At 32.5% G+C, this 24,954-nt stretch overlaps 2 protein-coding genes and 2 long non-coding RNA genes across 5 annotated transcripts; 3 read left to right on the top strand and 1 right to left on the bottom strand.

Annotated features, from left to right (window-relative positions):
- Positions 1-34: 34 nt before the first annotated feature.
- Positions 35-4,417, top strand: LOC140046863 (uncharacterized). The gene is made up of 5 exons (XM_072091595.1): positions 35-338; positions 687-1,359; positions 2,485-2,667; positions 2,882-3,310; positions 3,580-4,417. Exons 2-5 carry the CDS (start codon positions 697-699, stop codon positions 3,634-3,636), a joined length of 1,332 nt encoding a protein of 443 aa, XP_071947696.1. The 5' UTR covers positions 35-338; positions 687-696; the 3' UTR covers positions 3,637-4,417.
- A 520-nt stretch (positions 4,418-4,937) lies between these two features.
- Positions 4,938-14,433, bottom strand: LOC140046850 (X-ray repair cross-complementing protein 5-like). Of its 2 annotated transcripts, none has more exons than XM_072091573.1 (19): positions 14,349-14,433; positions 13,726-13,839; positions 13,404-13,584; positions 12,824-12,995; positions 12,198-12,374; positions 11,655-11,769; positions 10,506-10,647; positions 10,267-10,379; positions 9,858-10,058; positions 9,121-9,211; positions 8,757-8,814; positions 8,327-8,396; positions 7,403-7,599; positions 7,201-7,300; positions 6,689-6,761; positions 6,284-6,493; positions 5,674-5,741; positions 5,506-5,577; positions 4,938-5,107 (listed from the first exon to the last, which is right to left on the bottom strand). In XM_072091573.1, exons 1-19 carry the CDS (start codon positions 14,358-14,360, stop codon positions 5,093-5,095), a joined length of 2,181 nt encoding a protein of 726 aa, XP_071947674.1. In that variant the 5' UTR covers positions 14,361-14,433; the 3' UTR covers positions 4,938-5,092. The 2 variants fall into 2 exon arrangements, with proteins under 2 accessions (XP_071947674.1, XP_071947683.1); XM_072091582.1 differs by lacking the exon at positions 14,349-14,433 and adding an exon at positions 14,099-14,130.
- Positions 14,434-16,846: 2,413 nt separating this feature from the next.
- Positions 16,847-17,941, top strand: LOC140046843 (uncharacterized). Its single transcript, XR_011844874.1, has 3 exons — positions 16,847-17,049; positions 17,603-17,652; positions 17,915-17,941. It is a non-coding gene; the product is annotated as an uncharacterized lncRNA (long non-coding RNA).
- Positions 17,942-18,600: 659 nt separating this feature from the next.
- On the top strand, positions 18,601-20,008 carry LOC140046836 (uncharacterized). Its single transcript, XR_011844870.1, has 5 exons — positions 18,601-18,632; positions 18,947-18,978; positions 19,299-19,330; positions 19,642-19,673; positions 19,986-20,008. It is a non-coding gene; the product is annotated as an uncharacterized lncRNA (long non-coding RNA).
- The last annotated feature ends 4,946 nt before the right edge of the window (positions 20,009-24,954 follow it).

Here is a 24,954-nt window from a genome sequence, read left to right as displayed (position 1 = left end):
AAAATGCACCCATGCGTCTGATAACTATAAAAACATCATCTACGCAATCCGTTACAATATCGCAACACCTTGAGATTTTCCAAATGAATGATTCCTTTGGATTTCATGAATACGGATGATACTCTTTAATCACTTGGGTTATTGCTTACAAACAAAACAGTTAGTGTCTGTTCCTTTTCGGGTATGGTTTGAGATAAAAAAGGAAACAAGCGCCATTTCGTATTATAGCGCGTTACTGTCCATTAACATTCATTCGTTCAAACTTGACGCGAGTGTAACGGACTACGTGCCGGGCCGGAGGGATCTTCATAAACAATAGTTAGTGTTTACTCCCGAAGGTGGGTTTACAATTGTTTTGAATAATAATTTAATTTTAGAATTTTTAGAATAATCTATAACGTGCTGACTTGCCATTTTTATGTATATACGTGGTTTATCTACTTTTCGTTTAGAAATAACTTGTAAACTTTGTATAAATATTATGTACATATTTGTCATTTTAGGTATAGGCCTATATTTATTTTTATTTTAACTTTCCTTTACTTCAATTACGTTTAATCTCTTAACCAGACCATTTTGAATAGCAGTACCACAAACATTTAATCCAGTCATAAAGAAGGGATAATTGATAAATAAAACAATTAAGAGCAACAATTAATATTGTGAGGTTTATTGTTAATGTTTAGATTTTACAAAATGGATCCGATCTTCAAGACAAACCTTCGAAAACTATCCGAGGAGAAACCACCTACAAACCGAAAATTGGCTCGGTACCAAATTGAGATCAATGCTCGGCCTGGAAGCGGTCTTTTTATGCGTGGAGATGACTACAATAAAACTTTTCCACGTCTGGTGAATGGGATTCCTTTAGATTTTACCGAGAAGCTTGACAGCGATATGGTTACATTTATGCACGTATCAACCAGCTCAGCCCACATGTATGTCTCGAAATACATAACACAATTCGAAGCGAAGAAGTTGTATCGTAATTTAGTACACAGCATATCGACAGAAGCAAGCAGTATCAAAGGGTTTGGAAAAACCAAAGATTTCTTCTGCATGGTGTTCTTGGCGAAGGTTGATTCCATCACCGGCAAGGCGGTTTCCAGACGCACAATTCTGATTAAAAATCCAATATCAGGAGCCGATGTCGGTACTAATGACAAGATGGTGAACTCCATTGGAAACAATGTTGATGGTTTTAGTGATGCAGATGGCGAGGACGAAGAAGAAGGTCTGGAGACAATTAGAGAAGAATCGCATGCAGACGACCATGGGTCAATTCCCGCTTCTTCAGCCCCACCTTCGATTCATTCTTCATATTACGCGTCTGATCGTAATAAGGACACGGACACGCAGGTTAGTAGAGACTCTTTATTACAATTTCTTTTTTTTTTGTTCTTTTGTTTGTTTTTGTTGTTATTATAAATAACTTCTTATTAATACCTTATTGATTTTTTAGGGGTCTTGACTTAAAAGCCTTTCTTATTTTGAGTTTCCTTTCCGTAACTTTTTGATGAAATGTTTGTACATATCCTTAGTTTTATGGAATAAATTGCTTTCGATTGATAATATAAAACTATAACAAATTTTTCAATGGTGGCCTATTAAAGGAAAACATCAAGATATGATTCTACTAAATCATTATTGAAAATAATGATATGTATTATATTAATACGTAACCAAAATGTCCTCATTATCACAAAGGCAAATCTCCTGGTTTTTGTGTTAGTAGTGTTACAAGGAATACAAGTGAAACAATTTATATAGATTATAGGCCTACAGCATGCATGAGTGGGCCTACTAGAAACAGAAACCAAAAATCATTCTGGTGTTAAAATGTATTAATATTCCAAAAATAATTATCTACAATTACTACGTAACCTTGAAATAAACTGAAAGAGACCTTGACCGTAAACTGACAGAATCATGCCACAGGGCCACATGTCAAACCTTGAAGATGATGTCATCCGTGAAATTCATTCACTAATGTAACCAAGCATGGCTGCAGAAAAACACTAGAGCATCATCCCGTAAAAGTTACTCACTTGCGTACAAAAATGTATGTAGCGAGATTCTTTAGCAATAATAAAACTACCAGTAGTTTACCAGAGAATGTATATCTTCACATATTTCAAAATAAAACATGATAAACGACTTGATGGTTTCAACATCTTGCTGTAAATTGAATTGTTAACGTATCAGAGTTGGTCAATATTATTTTTTTTTAATGAATTATTTCCTCAACCAAACAAAGGTTAAGGTTTTACCTGTCAATAACAAATATCAATTCAAATTTAATTATTTGATAAAATTGAGTTATTATATATTTATAACAATGCCATTATAAAAGTTCCTGATGAGCGTCAAGTTAACTGTTTTTTCCCAGACCTAACGAACATTTCTGTCTATAATAGACCTATAGGTTAAACAGAGTATTTTATGGTAACACAAAATAAATGAAATATCAAATATATTTTATAGAGTGTAACTACACTGATGGATAGTTTGATGGACGGCGGTGGTGCCGGTGGTGGTGATGATGATGCCTCCACTGTAGTAACAGCTTTTACTGTCGGTGATGGAGATGCTGACGTGGCAGCATTTGATGACGTTATTGACAAGAGGTCACTTCCGTCAGTCATGTCTCAGGCTCAACAACACAAGGTAAATTGAATGTTTAAAATTGGCGGTTAATATATTCAGTTTGAACATTTCTGTATCTGTAAATCACGGGACAAAAAAACGAGTAAACTGGTTATTACAGTATTAAATTTCATATGAGGGGTGCCATTGCTCTATGAGGGCATTTATCGGTTTCACCAGGTATCATTATGAACTGACGGAAGTTACTTGTATTGTATCTCTATTATTTCAACAGTACAACGTAGCGATCGAAGACTTGCAAAACGAATGTGCCACCTTACCCAGCACCGATTACATGTGTGTGTTGAACGTGTATGGAACAGCAGGACCTAAATGGCCAGGTGGCGGGTGGAGACTGGCACCATCCTACTATACAAATCATTTCCCTCGGTTTTTAAACGAACCAGGCCTAGAGAATATTAAGTGGCGGTACCTAAACGAAGGGTCACATACGTACGTGTCAACAGCGACCAGTGGTAGAGAGGGGGAAGAATGTTATGAACAGTTCCTGAGGGCTTTGGAGAATAAAGAGATTCAAAAGCAGCTGTTTGGCGACTGCGAAGACTGGGAGATTACTACTTACTTCTCATCCAGAGCCATGACAACAGTTGCGCAGACGAACAAAAATGGCACAAAGAAAGCACTGATCAGGAAATCGATTATGGTGAGTTTTCATAGATAAAAACGACGATTCTATTTTTCCGAGTTAGTCATGCCTGTCTTTGGGAAACACTGGGTATTTGTAGTTATCACCAGGTAAGTAACAACACAATACGCACTGTCCATAATGGGTTGTGTAATTAAACCCATCACTTTAAAACAATACTATGGACTGAAGTGGTGCGAATTCTTTAAAATGTTAATCCTGTTAAAACAATGTACTGTACATGTATAACTAGGTTGTCTTCATATATCTATTCTTTCTCTTTTCAGGTTAAAATGGAAAGTTTTGAAGGCGCATTCCGAGATGGTTCAATTGTACTGGCGTAGTAGGAACCAAACATCGTACAAACATTTTATAAACCTAGACAAATTTTTCTTCGATCAAAGGCCGTAATCACGACAGATATTTTGTTGATAGGCGTAAAACATTTAGGGGAAAGGGTTAATGAACCGATGGTATGACATCTAAAGTGGGAAAGTACAGTATATACCGTACTGAAAACAGGGTTGTCGGCCTTTAGTTAAAATACATGCTTGTACTGATAAAATGCTGGTCGTTGGTAATGATATGGTCGGGGAGTATGTGCAATGTTACTTTGGTTTAGATAGTTAAAGAAATAACCGTTCGTGTAATTTATAAAAACTGTAGCTTTTTAAAATGTATTTTACCATTGTAATCACAATGTATGAGCTCATGCTTTATAAAATAAATATAATAGCAAAGCTTTCGTATTGAAATTGATCGCAAACTTTTCGTTTGATTATGCGGCACAGTATATTAGGTAGCTGATAAACGGTCTGCGCATGCTCAATATGTTTCTGACCTTTCACAGAATGTCTATTAGATTAGATGCTGTGTAGTCCAGCAGTCGTGCGCTGTATGTTGAAATTCGCTATGAAAACAATCCTGATAAACCGAGTCCGAATTAAAATTTGATGCGATTGGAATAAAAATGTAATTACTTTAACATATTTAAATGATGCAATAAAAAAAGATACAACATCTGCTTCTTTGTAGTGTTATCAATTACAAAATAATCGTATGTAGGTTGAGTAAATTTACTACATTTTCTTCATCTTAAACTGTGGACATCCCATTTTACTCAAATATGAGGAGATTGGCATTGAAAACACTGGTTCTCATCAGATCAGTGAAGTTTAAGCAACGTTGGGCTGGGAAGATTATTTGGATAGGAGACCGTCTAGGCATACGAGTGTTATGTAGACCTTCCGTAGACCTTACAATATATGGCATAATAGTAAGGGATCAAACTAGTATAACGAGAGGCATTGGTTTGATTCCAACCTTCCTGTGCCATAATGAGTGTATCCTTAAGCAGGATACTTTACTCTCATTTGCCTTCTCCTTTGAATGGGACATAAAGCTGAACTTGGAACTTAGTACACTATTCGAGTGGGTATTGTCTCCTGATCTGGGTAGGCCCTGGGTAAAAAAAATATATTTTGTACAAATGAAAATGTATGTCACAGTGTAGCGGATATAGCACAGTTTAGTGCATAGCAACAAAAAGCAACAATAATAATTTGTTTTTTCTTACAAAAGAAGATAAGTTGAACTTCAGGTAGATTTAGAGTTGATCAGTTTATTCAACTGTACAATCATCATAGTTTAATATAAGAGTGAATTTATATACAAAATATATCAAATCTCTAAACTAAATACAGAATACTGAAAGAGTAATACTGTACACATTTCTAGTTAATTAACAAATTCAAAAATTAATCTTATACATTTTCCCATCATACACCTTTTGAAAAATCATTACATCATGTCCAACTGAAAGAAAAAAAAAGCATTTAGGAACAAATGGAAACATAAGCCAAGTTACACAATTTGCATTTAAGAATACATCACTGTCAGTACTTTATGTTTAATGATCACATGCTACTGTGCAACCTGCTCTTGTTTACAGTGTGTGCACACAGTAGTAACAAATATTACAAACATTTATATAGCACTCTCTAGTGTTTGGGGGTAGTAGGAACTATTATTTTGCTCTGGACAGATTGATTTACACAGGTATGGTCATTATATTTCAACTCTTATATGTTAGCGGACCATGTGAAATGCACTCATAGGCCAGACACGTACTGAAAACCCAGGATGTAAATGGATGCAAACACTGCACAAATATTGCAAATATAAGAAAAAAAATATAAAATGTTAATATTCACCAAGTCATCTTCATCTTCCTCGGGAGCAACAGCAGTCTGATCATCATTTTCTTGCTTTTGTTCTTGAAGAAACTAAAAATATAACGTAGAAAAAAGTTTAAAAGTAATCTGATTTGAAACTAATTGTCCATAGCCAAGATGATTCTATATTTTAATTTAGCAAATTACCTGAATTGCAGCATCCTTTGTTACAGAACTTGTGCTGCATTCACTGCTCGCTATTAATGTGACACCAGCTAGAATCAAGAGAACAAACATCAATATTGACATTTTGTTTCAATATTATGAGACAATTAAACATATAATTATATTAACTTTAAGACACATTTAAGATTAATATGAGAGATTGATGGAATTTGACTGGGGGGCTAGATGCTTTAAATTCATTGTCTTGTCTTTCAAAGGGGATGTTAAGTTGTCGGGTTCCATAAACACATGGGCAGGAAAAACCCTCAGTAGACTCACTATTCCAAAAGTAGGGAGCTCCTCTCTGTGGGTGCTGTGACCACATTGAGACACCAATCAATCATGACCTTATGACTTCTATATGGATTCATCATAAATATGTAATATGCAGTAGAACCCCTGGGGATACTTTCTCATAAAAAAAAACAAACAAGGGAAAATGTATATTTTAACATTATGGTCAACCCCTATTCAGGATCTAGTAAGAGAACACTCTGTTGGGCCTATGTCCATTTAATAGGGGTTCTAATGTACAATATATCAGTATGTTAAACAATTAATTTAATTAATTCAACAAATACTTTTACAGTACCTTTCTGAATTTCTTGCCAGAAGTCTCCTTTCAACAGTGTGGGAAGTGTAATTTTTAAATCCTTCAGGAATCCATTGAAGATGTTGGAGTGGTCAAATATGCAACATTCCTGCCGAAGAGCTTTGATGCAATCCATTACTTTTCCATAGATATTTTTCCCAAAGGATTGCTTTAGTAATTCATTTATTTGCTTGATCATCTCATCACAAACTATAAAAATACAATAATATTTACTGAAGTTTGCCAGAACAATAATGTAGCACAGTCAGACATAATCGAAGGTCTGTTATGAGTTTCTATCTTGGCAAGGCGAGCTCATTGTCCTGATGTTAGATTGCCTTAGTACAATGAGCTTCTAACAGCTCATTCCCACCTTTCACCTTTAGAGAACAAACAAAAATTTACCTTTTTCAAATTCTTTCCCCTTATTCTGAGCAATAATGGTTTTGAAATCTTTAACAGGATCAACAGTTCCAACCTACAACAAGAGTATACAGTCAGTATTTGAATGAGAAGTTTTACAGCATAATATTCTGTCCTCCTGACACTATTAGTTGTATGCTACAAAAACAGTGTAATGTGAGCCAGCATTATACGCCATATCTAGAAATACAACAGAAAGGCTGGAGCGAGAACAAAGGGGAGAGAGAAGCTGTAAATATATATTGTGACAAAGTACATTTTTTTTTTATAGAATAGATGGAATTAAACTCATGTGCTATAATCCAATACATTGATTTTCCCTTTGAACAGATTCTATTGGAGCTATCCATCTAGCCTTCAGCTTATATCATTGATTAAATATGTTGAAAATTTCCTCTGATTTACATTGTCAAAGCTTAAATAATAATTAGGTGCTGCTGCATACCTTTTAACTTAAGATTGATTGAAAATTAGGAGAAAATAAATATACTAACTTTTGTAACAGCCCCTTTAGCAATGCTTGCCATACTGAAATCCCCTGCATCGTCACTCTTGGCAACTTTAGCAGCTGGCTCACCATTGTCATTAACATCACTAGATGTTCAAAAGATGTACAAAATTGAACATTTGCATCAATCAAGGGGAGTTTAATTTATGAGGGAAGAGTAAAATAGTTTATGAAAGTAATACACTAACTTGCTTTTCCATAATGAACTGCCTGTTTCAATAGTTTTATCCTTCTCAATGTTTTCAAATTTGAAGACCTGCTTCACTCTGTCTAACTCTGAAGCACACCTCGCCTCAACAGCTCCGTTGGGCTGTAAGGTTTGGTTGATGATGTGACTTGGCTCTGGCAAAGGGTCATTCTCATGTAAAGCACGATGTTGAAGGCACTATGAAACAATGAGAAGATCAAATTTGAAAAATGTCATTTCTTTATCTTCAAAATACCTACCCGAAGAAGAAGCAGTAAGTACAAAACATAAAATGTTAAAAAGGCAATAATAGATAAATAGATAGATGAAGGACAAATTAACGTTGAACTTACCCCTCTGGGACTCACCCAGAGGTATTCAAATAAAAACTCAGAGAGGGCGCATGTCACAATAAAACCATGTGACTATGCCATAATCAGTGTCGGCAAATCAAGCTGACATCACTACCTTGAAAAAGTGTGATGCTAACGCACGAAACATTGGTAAGTTAATTGGTCCATCACTAGAAACGAAAATTTGGTTTCAAACAAAGATTAAACTGTTAAAAATTCCATGATTATTACAAAAATTGTCCTATGACTGATTTTACGTACAAAAATTACTTTATGTATTTTCAAGTTACCCCACAGCATACAAATGATTGGTTAGTCTAAAGAGAATGTTGCTGTATTGTGCTGGGAAAGCCCTTTTCAGAGTGACAAAAACCTCTCACCTGGAATATTCCAAGTGACAAAAACCTCTCACCTGGAATATTCCAAGTGACAAAAACCTCTCACCTGGAATATTCAAAGTGACAAAAACCTCTCACTTGGAATATTCAAAGTGACAAAAACCTCTCACTTGGAATATTCAAAGTGACAATAACCTCTCACCTGGAATATTCAAAGTGACAAAAACCTCTCACCTGGAATATTCTTTGAAGGTATGGATTCAGTATCTTCTGTGATTTAAAAAGTTCCTCTTTTTCATCACCTCTGAAAATAAACAATACAAAATTCAAACAATATAAATTAAATAAATATAATGTTAACATTTTTTATGAAATATAATTTTCTTATTTTTATAATTTATGTAACGTCTACCATTTTCAGTCAACTCAACCTGAAATCAAGTAAAGCAAAATGAACACATCAGGGACGGATCTAGGATTTTTTAAATAAGCAAATCGCTAACATAAAATAGTAATAGTCTGTCAAAAATCGATAGATAGTTTATAATTACAATTTTACCTCTGCACATTTATATACATAAATAATTATTATTTACGATTGTTATTAATCTAATAACAATAACATAGCAATTTTTTTAACTGTAAATTTAAATACTGTACATACTCTTCTTCTATTAAATCCATTGATGTTATGAGATTATCCATAGCTTCCAATTGCTCATCTAAAAATAAGAATATTTTTTTTATTCTAAATAATTCTTCATTGATAAACTATAAAATTGTTATTACGTTCAGTTGTATTTTATGCGTATCATGTTGCATAAGACGTCTGCGTATTTTTCAGTAGGTCCGTAACAAGTATTTTTTATAGGGGGAGGGGGGGTCTTTACAAAGAGGGAAATCACCATCATGATCTAGGCTATTTGGGCCTATTTAGTACTTCTACTGCTGGTCACTTCATGAACATTCAAACACCCTCTTGGCTATGGGTTTGAAGGCTTACTAGCATGTGACAATGCAAAGCTTACCAGTAGGCTGTATCTTTTTATTTGACGACAGTGATGGAAATGTATATTGTTTTAAGTCTTCTGCATAGGGCAATTCTGTGAAACACAAACACTAAAAAAAAAACAACCAATTATTATATTTGATTACATGTGTTGATACTAGACTTGTCTCAATTTCTAGTTATTTTCTTTATGTTATTGGCATTCCTTTACGAGTGCCATGAACAAGAAATCTTTTATCCGCAACTATGATTCTTCATAGTATCTGTATTTGTCTATTTAAAAATAGAAAAAGAACAGAAAAACTGGCATATCATATATAAAGAAATAAAACAGTAGTATTAAACAGAAAAACTGCACCAACACAGATAAGCTATGATTCTTCATAATATCTTTATTTGTCCATTTAAAAATTAACAGACAAACTGGCATATCATATATCAAGAAATAAAACAGTAAAATTACACAGAAAAACTGCACAGATAAGCACTAGCTCAAGTGAAGGTATGACATGCCATGTTGCCAAAAATGTTTTTCGTTTTAAGAGTAGTGGGCCAAATCACCGTCTAGACACTCGTTTTATGGTAAACCAGAAAATTTAAACAATAATTATTTGTATTAAATTATTTGTGCGACTAATTAATTCATCATCTTGTGTTGTATATCAGAGTATTAAATAACATTAAAATTCACAATTTAACAAACAATTATTATCAATAGATATCCTATTACTCCATTAACAAATGATTGACACTTACCTCATAGTTTGCTTTGATCTGTGGTGCCAAGTAACCAATCGTTGGCATACTCCTGGCCGTGCTACATCGTCGCACAATGATGACTGATTTAGTTTCATATAACGCATTAACAATTGCAGAAAACGCAACAGCTGCATGTTGATCACCTGGTTCTGCTATGAACTGATAAACACCCTTTCCCATGCGCATATGTTCTTTTATCTTAATTTGAGAGAATTGAATAAATAATCATTACTAACTGCTCATGATGTTAGTAATAATTTACAAGATTTTTATTCTTCCAGCTCAAGTATATGTATGACATGCCATGTGTGCAAAAATCTTTTTACAAATTTCCTTTTTTTAATCTCCTATTTTTGTCATGTTGTTTTTTTTCTGGCAATAAATAAATGCATGAAATCAAACTTACATTTTCTTCTTTGGTGAAACCTAGCGTCTGTAAACATTTCCCAGGTGATTTATAGGCCATTGATTCTTTGTCTTCTTTGGACATTGGAATCAAATCTGAACCATATCGATATGCTGTAAGAAATCATAAAAGTATTTCTCAAAATAGTGTACTATTTAAGATTGATCCATTTCACTTGGACCCTAAATATCTGACAAACTATAGTGTTAACACTATAAAATAATTTCACATTTACAAACCATCCACAATATCTTCTTTTTCTATTTCTGTTTCTTCGTCATTGTTAAGGTGATGTGATGAAACTCGCTGTGGCTTGTACTCTTTACCTTTCCCTTTTATATACGTCATGCCCCAAGACTTCTTCAATTTACTTTCTTGACACTGAAAATTATCATTTAAGATATTTACACAAGAACAATAGAATAAAATTTGAATAAAGAAAATATGGTACATTTCTATGTTGAAACAATAGGTGGTTTACATTATTACAAATGTATTTGAATGTGTTTTTTTTATATTATTGTTTGTTCATTTTGTTTGTTTTGTTGTTTATTCTTCATAGGTCATATTGAACCATGTTTTCATATTTACATAACTTTTTCTACATACATAATTTCTTATCTAGAACTATTTTCAAATTGTTTATATTCATGTCTCTTCACAATACAGTACAATATTCTTGGTCTTTCAATTATTTTTTATCTCTCTAATCAGGATATATAGACATCCCTTATTAGGACACAGACTATCTTATTAGGATATGTATACATCTCTTATTAAGACACATGACATCTCTTATTAGGACACATGACATCCCTTATTAGGACACGTAGACATCCCTTATTAGGACACGTAGACATCCCTTATTAGGACACATAGACATCCCTTATTAGGACACATAGACATCCCTTATTAAAACACGTAGACATCTCTTATTAAGACATGTAGACATCCCTTATTAGGACATGTAGACATCCCTTATTAGGACACATAGACAATATCTTATTAGGACACATAGACAATCTCTTTATATTAGGACATAGACAATCTCTTATTAGGACACAGACATCCCTTATTAAAACATGTAGACATCTCTTATTAGGACACGTAGAAATCCCTTATTAGGACATAGACATCCCTTTATTAGGATATAGACATCCCTTTATTAGGACACGTAGACATCCCTTATTAGGACACGTAGACATCTCTTATTAGGACGCACATACATCCCTTATTTTGACATAGACATTCCTTATTTGGACACATAGACATCCCTTATCAGGACATAAACAATCTCTTATTATGACATAGACACCCCTTATTAGGACAAAGACATCCCTTATTAGGACATAGACATCTTTTATTATGACATAAGGACATAGACATACCTTCAGATAACCAGCACAGGCTATGTCTAAATTATCTCCGATATTCAGTTTGCATTTCCATGCCATGGGCTTTACGGTACGCTTCTCAAAGTAGCTGAGCATTGGTATAATATCACTACAATAAAAAATGAAAAAATATAAGAAATTATATAAAGCATCTTCTCAGTCATTATGGACTATTCATTCAAGATGTAGCAGGTAGTATTCCTCAAAACATGAAAAACTAAAGATGTACAATATCAAATTTTGTATAGTTTTATCAATTTTTGAAGTTTTATTAAAAATTATTCAAATTTGAAAAAAGAATTTACCAAAATGATTCGCTTATAAAAAAAGACAAAACAGATTAAATTTAAGCATTGGCATTTTGGCTTCTGGTTGACCATTTTTATCTTTACCTTAATTGTTTTATCACATATGTAATTTTTTGGTCAAAGTAAATAACTCTTATGCAACATTAAAATGATTGGCCAAATTTTTTTCCTTTTCCATTATTTGTTCAGTTTCCCATCTCTCAATTTCATGCTTGAATAGGAGAATTACCTGAATTCGTAACTTCCACCATCGATCTGTTGAAGGAAGTGCTTCATGAGGGCAGCACCTGCTCGTTGTTGAGGAGTTTTCTGTTTCCGATTTACATCACCGCTTCCTCCTCTTCCTCTTGAGGTGCTAGGCTGATTTTCATCTCCGTTTTGCCAATCATCATCCAAATTTGGCCCACTAAAATATAGAGGAATGTTTTATGTAATATACACAGTTTCAAAATGTAGGATAATAATCTGTGATTCATGGCTGAAACGCACACAGGGGTAGACAATACAGTCAACAACTTTCTTTCTGCCCATGACAAGGGCTGTCCGATATGAACTTCTGATGATGAACTAGGTTCTTTTAAAAGCACCCAAGCGTACAATGGACTCCCTAATCATTTTCTGAGAAGACTACCACAAGAACTATGGTTGAGGAGAGCCTGTGCCAATTTCATGTCTATAAATTGCAGTGTCCGTGCCTTAATTAAATTGCGTACAGGTATGCTTATGAAAAAAAGAGGAAAAGCAACATCTTTATTATTTTATTTGTTGGTACAGTATACATATTGTTTTATAATTATTATAAAACAATATGTATACTGTACCAACAAATAAATTAACAGTTGGAAACTATCTTACATCAAGTTAACATCTGTTTTCATCTTCTGAATGCCATTGATAAGTGAATCTATCTTGTCATCGCTGAAAGGTGCGGCCAAGTCACTAAACATTAATATTCGAGTTGATGCAAACTTCTTTTCGGTTGTTGTATTGTGAAGTAGATCTAAGCCTACAACCAATGCATCAATAACTGCAGTAAATCAATAATTAAGGTTCAAACAATACTTAACTGTTTCTACAAAATAAACTTAGACATATTTGCGTATAGTATCTCTGTCGGAAATGATTATTAGCACAGTAATTATTGGCACAGTCAACCAGACATATTAATTCCTATTGGCATGCTTGTAAAAATGTTTTAGGTACATGATTGGCACACTTAGTTGCCCTGTATTGATAACACAATATACTGTACTAACTAATTTACACAATCGACCGTGCCTATAGAAAACTCATCCATCTCTAAATAATGATTTCTTCATGCTCTTAGGGAAAAAAAATCTCTCCATTTCTGAGCTTCACTTTCAATCTGTGAACCAAATTTGTTTCCTTTATTTATTAAATTTATAATGTAGTTTAAGCATTATCAAAAGGATACAGTCAGCAGATTGGTTACCAGGTACTATCTCGTTTTCTACATAGTCAACCAGATTAAAATCAGCGGGTCCCATTGGACGAACCTGTTTGATGTTACTGTAACCATTTTCCTCCATGTGATTAGCTGTCTCATTGGTACCAAACAAAATTAAGGCAACCTCATCTTTAGACTCAGCAAATACCTGGTATTAGATTAATATTTGCAAAATACACACAATTTTATTGTTAATGTTAATCATGTAAAGTAAAACAAGTGGTTGTTAAGTAATATAATCTTTATGTGGAACTGTTGAATTTGATTGTTTATTGTACTTTTAACTTACTTTTCTTTGAAGTAGTGTTGATACTGCAGTGCGTGCTGTGTCCAGAGAACTTTCATGGTTTGCGGGAGCTTGGTCCATTGTAGGCCCAACATCTAGACAGATCACTATTCCACACTTCAAAACAAAATTATAGATAGGGCCTACCTCCATGAGTAAAGTATGCCTACTTACTACTAGACCTAGCAGCCTACAGTAGCCTAGGCCTAGGCCTATTTAAATTTGTATACTGTATTAATTATTATATAGCCTAATTATTTATGATTTAAAATTAATATTATTAGTTAAGGGCCTAGGCCTATATAGTTACTAATAATAGGCCGCCCTACTAGGCATATTATCAGAATATTATCCACATAAATTTCAAAATAAAAACCTAAAGTTAAAGCAAGCTCGATAAAGCCTAGGCCTAGGGCCTATCTAGGGTCTTCAGGAACGAAAGGAACTTCAACTAGCCTAGACTACCACTTACGGTCCCCCTCTACCTCCTAGCTAGCTCAGGCCCAGGCAGGCCTAAACTCAGGCTAGCCAATGTCAATGATTAACAACCTCCAGTATTAACAGCAAAGGTTAAAAACAAAGCACAAATGTAAACATTCTATACACAAATATGCCAATTTATTTACCTTTCCAGCCATTCTTTGGATTTTCTTCAGCTTCTAAATCAAAACTAGATTTGAACTCGTCACTACGGACGAGTTAGGTTATCCGCAACGCAAAAGCCACGTGCACGTCATACGTTAGAATATTGGGCGCAGAAAAACGATTATGCCATTGAAAAAAATGTTAGTGTGCCCTCTATTTTGCGTCACGTCTGAGTATATACGGTATACGCTATATACTGTATACGTACTACATACAGTGCAGAATAGGTGAAAAGAAGTGACCAAAGTTATTGACGCTTTTGAACATGATGACGTCATAACAATTTTAAAAATGGTAAATCATGCGAAAGATAATTGATTGACCTAGACAAAATAAAAAAATTGAGGGAAATGGAATACGGATAAGTGGAGATGCGCTCTATTAAATGTGACGAGCTATGACGAAAGAGAAAAAAAAGCCTATATTTCATATTCGAGTGGCCAAACTATGACGTCGCAATGTCCGGTTAACCATATCGATGCATGATTCGATATCTACAACTCATTTACTTCCAGAATGTGAAATTTAAAAAAAGTTCTCCTCGTAGTTTACAATCTATGATTGTTTTAAAAAAGGCATAATTTTGACGAATTTTTGAACTTTTTCTTCAAAAACGCGCGCAAATTGTTCAATTCTACGTGCTCGTATGACGTGATTTTAAGTCGAAATTGATTGAAAATTGGTAAATTTACTAGAAAAGGCTGAAAAAACAAAAATCAAGCAAAAAAAAGATGTTTGTGCGCTACGTGCGCACGCGCGCGTAAGAAAAGTGCGCACGCGTGGGAATTTTTGAAATGCTCAAAATGACATGAAACGCGTAGAAAGTTGATTGGAAATTGATTTTTCGCATTTTGAAATTTTAAACGCGCGTGCGCGCGTAACTTTCTGTGAAACATGCCATTTTCTCTCCATAGAAAGTTAGCGCATGATATAAATTAAACTTTTGCCAAGTTTCAATTTAAATGGTTTAGTAGTTTTCGATCTAAATTAAATACGCGAAATTCATAAAATCGCGCGTAACTTACGCTGCGCAACTCGAACGGTACCGAAAACCTTATTACGACATATTCAGATAGAGATCAATCTTCTGATAAAGTTACAAAATGTTATGTTGAGAAGATTTAGAGATATACGCGCAACAAAATTCTGGGAAAGAAAGAAGAATAAGAAAGAAAAAACTAGATTTGAACTCGTCACTACGGACGAGTTAGGTTATCCGCAGCGCAAAAGCCACGCACACGTCATACGTTAGAATATTGCAAGCAGAAAAACGATTATGCCATTGAAAAAAATGTTAGTGCGCCCTCTATTTTGCGTCGCGTCTAAGTATACGGTATAACACTATGTACTGAATACGTACTACATACAGTGCAGAATAGGTGAAAATAAGTGACCAAAGTTATTAACGCTTTTGAACATGATGACGTCATCACAATTTTAAAAATGGTGAATCATGTGAAAGATAATTGATTGACCTAGACAATATATCATCATGGAGGGAAATGGAATACGGATAAGCGGAGATGCGCTCTATTAAATGTGATGAGCTATGACGAATAAGAAAAAAATCCTATATTTTACATTCCAGTGGCCATACGATGACGTCACAATGTCCGGTTAGCCATATTGATGCATGATTTGATATCTGCAACTCATCTACTACCAGAATATGTAATTATAAAAAAGTTCACCACGTAGTTTAGAATCTATGACTGTTTAAAAAAAGGAATATTTTTGACAAATTTTTTAACTTTTTCATCAAAAATGCGCGCAAATTGTTTAATTCTACGTGCTCGTATGACGTGATTTTAAGTCGAAATTGATTGAAAATTGGTAAATTTACTAGAAAAGGCTGAAAAAACAAAAATCAAGCAAAAAAAAGATGTTTTTACGCTACGTGCGCACGCGCGCGTAAAAAAATTGCGCACGCGTGGGAATTTTTGAAATGCTCAAAATAACATGAAACGCGTAGAAAGTTGATTAGAAATTGATTTTTCGCATTTTGAAATTTTAAACGCGTGTGCGCGCGTAACTTTTTGTGAAACATGCCATTTTTAATCCATAGAAAGTTTGCGCATTATATGAATTAAATTTTCACCAAGTTTCAATACAAAATGACGTTTGGTTTTTAATCTATGATCAATCATTGAAATTCATAAAATCGCGCGTAACTTACGCTGCGCAACTCCGAAATCGTCCAAAAGCTTGGCTGCACATCTACAGCTATAGGTCAATCTTATGACAAAGTTATACAATCTTATGTTGGCCAGAATTAGAGATATGCGACCAACAAAATTCGTGGAAAGAAAGAAGAACATAGAAAAAAAAAAAAAAACTAGATTTGAACTCGTCACTGCGGACGAGTTAGGTTATCCGCGAAAACGCAACGTCTAATATACACGTAGAATACATAGGTCTGACGTGAAAACTAATTTTCGTTATTCGTTACATATTGGTAATTTTGGCGAGGATTGCATGCCATACTGTAGGTGAACCGAATTTCGAGAAAATTCGACAACGTGTTGTGTTGTGGTATGTCGTTGGTAAACTCCATGTTGGTTTTTAAGAGTCGCTCTCTGATAATATTGTTACAAATACCATTTTATATCGTCGAACTTCAACGATTAAATAAATAAATAACAAACTCAAGTTTGTTGAGAATTGATATACTATAAGAAATAGGTAAGAAATTATGTGGATTGTTTGATTTGTAGTTGTTTTGTAATTGATACTTACTAACGATACCCTAGCCTACTATAGATATACGGAAGGATGTCAGACTTTCAGAGATGGCAAACGTCGTGACGTTTTTCAGCCCGATGGCTTTCGTAGCAGCACGACAATCGTGTATGGCCATGTGTATGTTAAATACGGTCCCGGTAAATACGAACAAATATGTCTGCTACATTCATAGTGTACCTAGGCCTAGCCTGTACAAGAATACTTGTTGTTTTTAGTAGGACTAAACGGCGCTAGGTTCCCTTTTGCACCTGGCTTATATTATATTAACTCTTACTCTAGCTTAATTTTTAGTTGTATAAATTATTAAAGAGAAGAAACAATGACTCGTTCTTCTTACAATAGCATGTTGTCTAGGCTTACTCCAGTAGTCCTAGTAGTAGTGACGTAGGTCAGCGCAGTTCTCTTTCGCACCTGTCATTGTTACAAATATTGTGGATGTTTTGATCACAATTTGTATTGATATTTATAATAATAATATATTTTTGTCTTGTAGCTGTTGGAAGAGATACACAATTGTTTCTACTTTAGTATCTCCAGAATATTGTAAGTAGTGTATATTAAATAAATAGTTTGTAGAGATGATTAATGATTTCATGATTGGGAGTGAACTGTTGCCTGTTATTTTGTAGGCATTTTCTATTATGAAACATTTACATAATTCAGATTTTATTGTTTGTGTATAAAATAAGTTTATTTGAGGAAATTTCTTAATTTTTCAGACCTCGATTAAGAAGCATGTTGATTTGGAAAAAGTGTTAATGTTGTTTATTGCCAATTATTAATGTTTTTCCTTGGTTTTTTTTAGATTGTAGAAAATATACAGTGTCAGCTACAGCTGTGAGTATTAGTAGATTATCTGCTAAACAGAGAAAACATATTTTCCTTACTTTGTGAACTGTTGCCTGTTATTTTGTAGGCATTTTCTATTATGAAACATTTACATCATTCAGATTTTATGGTTTGTGAATAAAATATTAAATGAAATTAGCATTGAGACAACATGTAGGCCCCAATTAGCCGACCCATACCCAAAGTCATTTTGAGGAAATTTCTAAATTTTTCAGACATTGATTAAGAAGCTTGTTGATTTGGAAAAAGTGTTAATGTTGTTTATTGCCATTATCAATGTTTTTCCTTGTTTTTTTTAGATTGTAGAAAATTAACAGTTTCAGCTACAGCTGTGAGTATTAGTAGATTATCTGTTAAACGGAGAAAACATATTTTCCTTGCTTTGTGAACTGTTGCCTGTTATTTTGTAGGCATTTTATATTATGAAACATTTAAATAATTCAGATTTTATGGTTTGTGAATGAGATATTAAATGAAAGTAGTATTGAGACAACATGTAGACCCCAATCAGCCGGCCCATACCCAAAGTTATTTTGAGGAAATTTCTTAATTTTTCAGACATTGATTAAGAAGCATGTTGATTTAGGAAAAGGGTTAATGTTGTTTATTGCCATTATCAATGTTTTTCCTTGTTGTTTTTAGATTGTAGAAAATTAACAGTTTCAGCTACAGCTGTGAGTATTAGTAGATTATCTGTTAAACGGAGAAAACATATTTTCCTTACTTTGTGAACAGTTGCCTGTTATTTTGTAGGCATTTTCTATTATGAAACATTTACAGCATTCAGATTTTATGGTTTGTGAATAAAATATTAAATGAAATTAGCATTGAGACAACATGTAGGCCCTAACCAGCTGTCTCATACCCAAAGTCATTTTGAGGAATTTCTTAATTTTTCAGACCTCGATTAAGAAGCATGTTGATTTGGAAAAAGTGTTAATGTTGTTTATTGCCAATTATTAATGTTTTTCCTTGTTTTTTTTTTTAGATTGTAGAAAATATACAGTGTCAGCTACAGCTGTGAGTATCAGTAGATTATCTGCTAAACAGAGAAAACATATTTTCCTTACTTTTTTCACTTTTTGAACTGTTGCCTGTTATTTTGTAGGCATTTTCTATTATGAAACATTTACATAATTCAGATTTTATTGTTTGTGATCAAACAATTAAATGAAATTACCATTGAGACAACATGTAGGCCGCAATCAGCCGGCCCATACCCAAAGTCATTTTGAGGAAATTTCCTAATTTTTCAGACATTGATTAAGAAGCATGTAGATTTGGAAAAAGTGTTAATGTTGTTTATTGCCATTATCAATGTTTTTCCTTGTTTTTTTTAGATTGTAGAAAATTAACAGTTTCAGCTACAGCTGTGAGTATTAGTAGATTATCTGTTAAACGGAGAAAACATATTTTCCTTACTTTGTGAACTGTTGCCTGTTATTTTGTAGGCATTTTATATTATGAAACATTTACATAATTCAGATTTTATGGTTTGTGAATAAGATATTAAATGAAAGTAGTATTGAGACAACATGTAGACCCCAATCAGCCGGCCCATACCCAAAGTTATTTTGAGAAAATTTCTTAATTTTTCAGACATTGATTAAGAAGCATGTTGATTTAGCAAAAGGGTTAATGTTGTTTATTGCCATTATCAATGTTTTTTCTTGTTGTTTTTAGATTGTAGAAAATATACAGTTTTAGCTACAGCTGTGAGTATTAGTAGATTATCTGTTAAACGGAGAAAACATATTTTCCTTACTTTATGAACAGTTGCCTGTTATTTTGTAGGCATTTTCTATTATGAAACATTTACAGCATTCAGATTTTATGGTTTGTGAATAAAATATTAAATGAAATTAGCATTGAGAAAACATGTAGGCCCTTACCAGCTGTCTCATACCCAAAGTCATTTTGAGGAATTTCTAAATTTTTCAGACCTCGATTAAGAAGCATGTTGATTTGGAAAAAGTGTTAATGTTGTTTATTGCCAATTATTAATGTTTTTCCTTGTTTTTTTTTAGATTGTAGAAAATATACAGTGTCAGCTACAGCTGTGAGTATTAGTAGATTATCTGCTAAACAGAGAAAACATATTTTCTTTACTTTGTGAACTGTTGCTTGTTATTTTGTAGGCATTTTCTATTATGAAACATTTACATCATTCAGATTTTATGGTTTGTGAATAAAATATTAAATGAAATTAGCATTGAGACAACATGTAGGCCCCAATTAGCCGACCCATACCCAAAGTCATTTTGAGGAAATTTCTAAATTTTTCAGACATTGATTAAGAAGCTTGTTGATTTGGAAAAAGTGTTAATGTTGTTTATTGCCATTATCAATGTTTTTCCTTGTTTTTTTTTAGATTGTAGAAAATATACAGTTTCAGCTACAGCTGTGAGTATCAGTAGATTATCTGTTAAACGGAGAAAACATATTTTCCTACTTTGTGAACTGTTGCCTGTTATTTTGTAAACATTTTCTATTATGAAACATTTACGTAATTCAGATTTTATTGTTTGTGATCAAATAATTAAATGAAATTACCATTGAGACAACATGTAGGCCGCAATGAGCCGGCCCATACCCAAAGTCATTTTGAGGAAATTTCCTAATTTTTCAGACATTGATTAAGAAGCATATTGATTTGGAAAAAGTGTTAATGTTGTTTATTGCCATTATCAATGTTTTTCCTTGTTTTTTTTAGATTGTAGAAAATTAACAGTTTCAGCTACAGCTGTGAGTATTAGTAGATTATCTGTTAAACGGAGAAAACATATTTTCCTTACTTTGTGAACTGTTGCCTGTTATTTTGTAGGCATTTTATATTATGAAACATTTAAATAATTCAGATTTTATGGTTTGTGAATACAATATTAAATGAAAGTAGTATTGAGACAACATGTAGGCCCTAACCAGCCGTCCCATACCTAAAGTCATTTTAAGGAAATTTCTTAATTTTTCAGACCTCGATTAAGAAGCATGTTGATTTGGAAAAAGTGTTAATGTTGTTTATTGCCAATTATTGATGTTTTTCCTTGTTTTGTTTTTTTAGATTGTAGAAAATATACAGTGTCAGCTACAGCTGTGAGTATTAGTAGATTATCTGTTAAACGGAGAAAACATATTTTCTTTACTTTGTGAACCGTTGCCTGTTATTTTGTAGGCATTTTCTATTATGTAACATTTACATCATTCAGATTTTATGGTTTGTGAATAAAATATTAAATGAAATTAGCATTAAGACAACATGTAGGCCTAACCAGCTGTCTCATACCCAAAGTCATTTTGAGAAATTTCTTAATTTTTCAGACATTGATTAAGAAGCATGTTGATTTGGAAAAAGTGTTAATGTTGTTTATTGCCAATTATTAATGTTTTTCCTTGTTTTTTTTTTTTTTTAGATTGTAGAACATATACAGTGTCAGCTACAGCTGTGAGTATTAGTATATTATCTGTTAAACGGATAAAACATATTTTCTTTACTTTGTGAACCGTTGCCTGTTATTTTGTAGGCATGTTCTATTATGAAACATTTACATAATTCAGATTTTATGGTTTGTGAATAAAATATTAAATGAAATTAGCATTGAGACAACATGTAGGCCCTAACCAGCTGTCTAATACCCAAATTCATTTTGAGAAAATTTCTTAATTTTTCAGACATTGATTAAGAAGCATGTTGATTTTGAAAAAGTGTTAATGTTGTTTATTGCCATTATTAATGATTTTCCTTTTATTTTTTAGATTGTAGTTGTACAGAAAATATACAGTGCCAGTTACAGCTGTGAGTATTAGAAAATTATCTGTAAAACGGAAAAAACATATTTTCCTTACTTTATGCCCTCCAATAATTGATAAACATGTGTTGTTTGTAAATTTACTATACTGAGTGACCAAATATTTTTGTGTATAAAATTCTATTTTATTAGAACATTGAATAATTAAACCTATTTTCAGATTAATTTTGAAGGTGAAATTGTTATGAAAGAATTTGTTTCCGACACATTCCATGTAATGAAGTTTTGACATATTTTTAAGTCAAAATATCTTCTATAGTGATTTATTTATATTGTATAAACCAAAGTCACAAATATATTATCACAATTTACTTCAAAAATTGGGACAATCATCCTTTTTAACATAAATGTGGTGGTCAGTTTCTCCAGAAATAAATTTGCAATTTTATAAAATGGGTCTATCCTGAATTTAGTAATGAGTTGGTCCTAATTTGTTTTGCTAGGCCCAATAGATCATGTTACATTCCACAGGGGGGATGTGTATATTATTATTTAGGTATTTGTAAAAACATTGATTTATCTACTGATTCAATTTATAATTGTTTGACTGTAATTCTTAGTACTGTACAGTGTATCTTAAAATTAATAACTAACTCTTTTTTTTTTCTTTTATTGTAGGTGACTGTCTTATATAAACCCACTGGATCTCAGAAGAGATCCGGGTCTTTAGAAAAAGATCCACTCTCCAAAGAGAGTTTCTACGAGGGGTTACCGAATTTTAATATTTATGCACAATTTCTTTTTAAACATTTTTTAAAAGTATCTTTAAAACATTCTTGAAGTAAACAGAAGTTTATCGCAAGGAAAAAACTAATAAACAAAAGTTTATTACAAACAATTTTTGCAAAAGCAAAAGTGTAAAACCTTGAAGATAACAGAAGTTAATCACAAGGAAACAACTAATAAACAAAAGTTTATTACAAAACCATTTTTGCAAAAGCAAAAGTGTAAAACCTTGAAGATAACAGAAGTTAATCACAAGGAAACAATTAATAAACAAAAGTTTATTACAAAACCATTTTTGCAAAAGCAAAAGTGTAAAGTTAAAGTTTGATTATACAAACAAAAGTTTGAAGAATAAAACAGAAGCTTATTATAAAAAAATAAATATTAAACAGAGTTTATTACAAAAGAATTAATTAAAGAAGATTTAAATATCACTTTTATTTGAATCTGTTATTAAGTAGAATTGTAAAAAGAATAAAAATTAGAATCTGAAACTATTTAGCATAACCAAGTATTACAGAGAAGTTTAAATTAATATAAAGTATTTCATCAAGCCAATATTAAGCAGAAGCTAATTTTTTTATTCAGTGAAATTGTATAATCGAATTATTGAAAAAAAGCAGACAAAAAAAATATTGACAAAGAGAAAAGAAATTAGGACAAAAGTTAAAAGTCATAGAAACAAAAGACAATATAAAGTTGATTTGTTTTTGGAATTTTTAATAATTTATTTTGTTGTAGCAAGGATTTCTTTTTTGAAGTTTGAATTGATAAAAAGAACCTAATTGTAATATTCATTGGAATTGCAGAATACATTTTAATTTAATTTGTAAACAAAGATTATAAATTTGAAGAAATTTGTTTCTTATACAAATTTTGAATAATGGATATGGAATTCATAGCAGTAGTTGGTATCTTTTTGTTGATTATCTTTACAATGATAATTTATTTGTGTAAGAATGTGAATAAAGAAGTTACAAGTAAAAAGCAGATTTTTGTCAATACAACTGGTAATGTTAATAATGGAGTTATGGATAAGACAGCAGAATTTAAAATAGTTGTTAATGACATCTTGGACCTACTTGATGAATGCTGTTCAACTGAGAATGTCAAAGACGAGAGAAATGATGATACAGGTAATGTCAATTGTGAATTTATGAAAGATACAACTGAATTTAAAGGAATAATTGATGATATCATAAACATATTATCTTATGGTACAGAGGTCACTTCAGAGTTTGATGATACATGCGATTTCTGTAATATTGAAGTGAAAGTAGACAATTGCATAACATGTGACCGTTGTAGTCAATATTTTCATGTGAAATGTGTAAGAGATGTTTTTGAAGACAAACTATGTAATTCCAGGGTAATTTGGATTTGTTCAATGTGTGGGAATAGTAATTTAGTTGATAACATGTTGGGTGAAATAGGTATTCCCTGTCATTTCAATAGATATACGATTCTAGAACCTGATGAATCTGTCACTTCAGACTTTCCAGAATTAACGAAAAATAAAGAAAAACGTTGTAATAATGCAAAATTAAAATGTCAACAAACAGGAAGTGAAGATTTACTTGGTAGTGATTGGATGAGAGTAAGATCAAAGAAAAGAACCGACAACAGAAAAAAAAGATGTAAAAATAGAGGAAATAAGAAAAGGAGAAAGTGCGTTATAAATGGTATAATTATAGAACCAGGTGTAAAATATATCGGCAAAGGTGTAAAAGATTTCTATGAAAGACGAAATAATAACAAAATGGAATGGAACATGAATACAAGTACTTATAGAGAATACAAGGAAAATGACGAAATGAATGGTAAGCTTATGTGTGATGTTTTGAAAAATACAAAGGTAACAAACGGAATACAACAACAATCAGGTGGTGGTTCGAAACGAAATAGCAAGGGTCGTTTTGTCAAAAGTAAGAAGATTGATAACAAAGAATCACAAGATAATATGAACCTGAATTTAAAACACCACAAGAATGATTGCGATACTATGGAACGGATTGGCGAAGATATTATTTTAATGAAAGGTAAAAATGACAATTCAGAAATGAAAACTGATGACGACTTTAAAATGAAATGTACTGAAGAAAACGACAACACAGCGACTGACGATGTGAAATCACAAAATAGTAGCAAAATGAATGACAGAACTAATAGATTTGATAGTAATGTTACAGATCATAAAAATCAAACATGTGCAAGTTGTGAATTTGACGAAAACGAAGTATCGATAATTGATGACGGATCTAAAAAAGCAGTGACTGAAAAAATTAGGTCCCATACTAAACCTAAATGTGACCAACATGCTATCGATGTGGATATTGAAGTTTTAACCAAAAATAATTTTTCGGAAGAATTGATAATCGATGAGAGATCAAAACAAAAGAATGCACCAATAAGGCAGAATACACAATCAATAAATGAATTACAACTATATAATAGTAATGATAAT

Source organism: Antedon mediterranea, chromosome 1 (assembly GCF_964355755.1).
Source record: "Antedon mediterranea chromosome 1, ecAntMedi1.1, whole genome shotgun sequence".
Lineage (NCBI taxonomy): Eukaryota > Metazoa > Echinodermata > Crinoidea > Comatulida > Antedonidae > Antedon > Antedon mediterranea.
Note: the sequence above shows the minus strand (reverse complement) of the source record. Positions and strands in the feature narration are given on the sequence as shown.

Excerpts from the sequence above, each read along its gene's own strand:
- LOC140046863 (XM_072091595.1), top strand. The coding sequence starts at position 697 with ATGGATCCGATCTTCAAGACAAACCTTCGAAAACTATCCGAGGAGAAA. Across the intron at positions 2,668-2,881 it reads CTCAGGCTCAACAACACAAG|TACAACGTAGCGATCGAAGA; the intron begins GTAAATTGAATG and ends TTATTTCAACAG. Across the intron at positions 3,311-3,579 it reads TGATCAGGAAATCGATTATG|GTTAAAATGGAAAGTTTTGA; the intron begins GTGAGTTTTCAT and ends TTCTCTTTTCAG.
- LOC140046850 (XM_072091573.1), bottom strand. Across the intron at positions 12,996-13,403 it reads TGGTAACCAATCTGCTGACT|TTATTGATGCATTGGTTGTA; the intron begins GTATCCTTTTGA and ends GATTTACTGCAG. Across the intron at positions 10,059-10,266 it reads GTTTCACCAAAGAAGAAAAT|ATAAAAGAACATATGCGCAT; the intron begins GTAAGTTTGATT and ends TCTCAAATTAAG.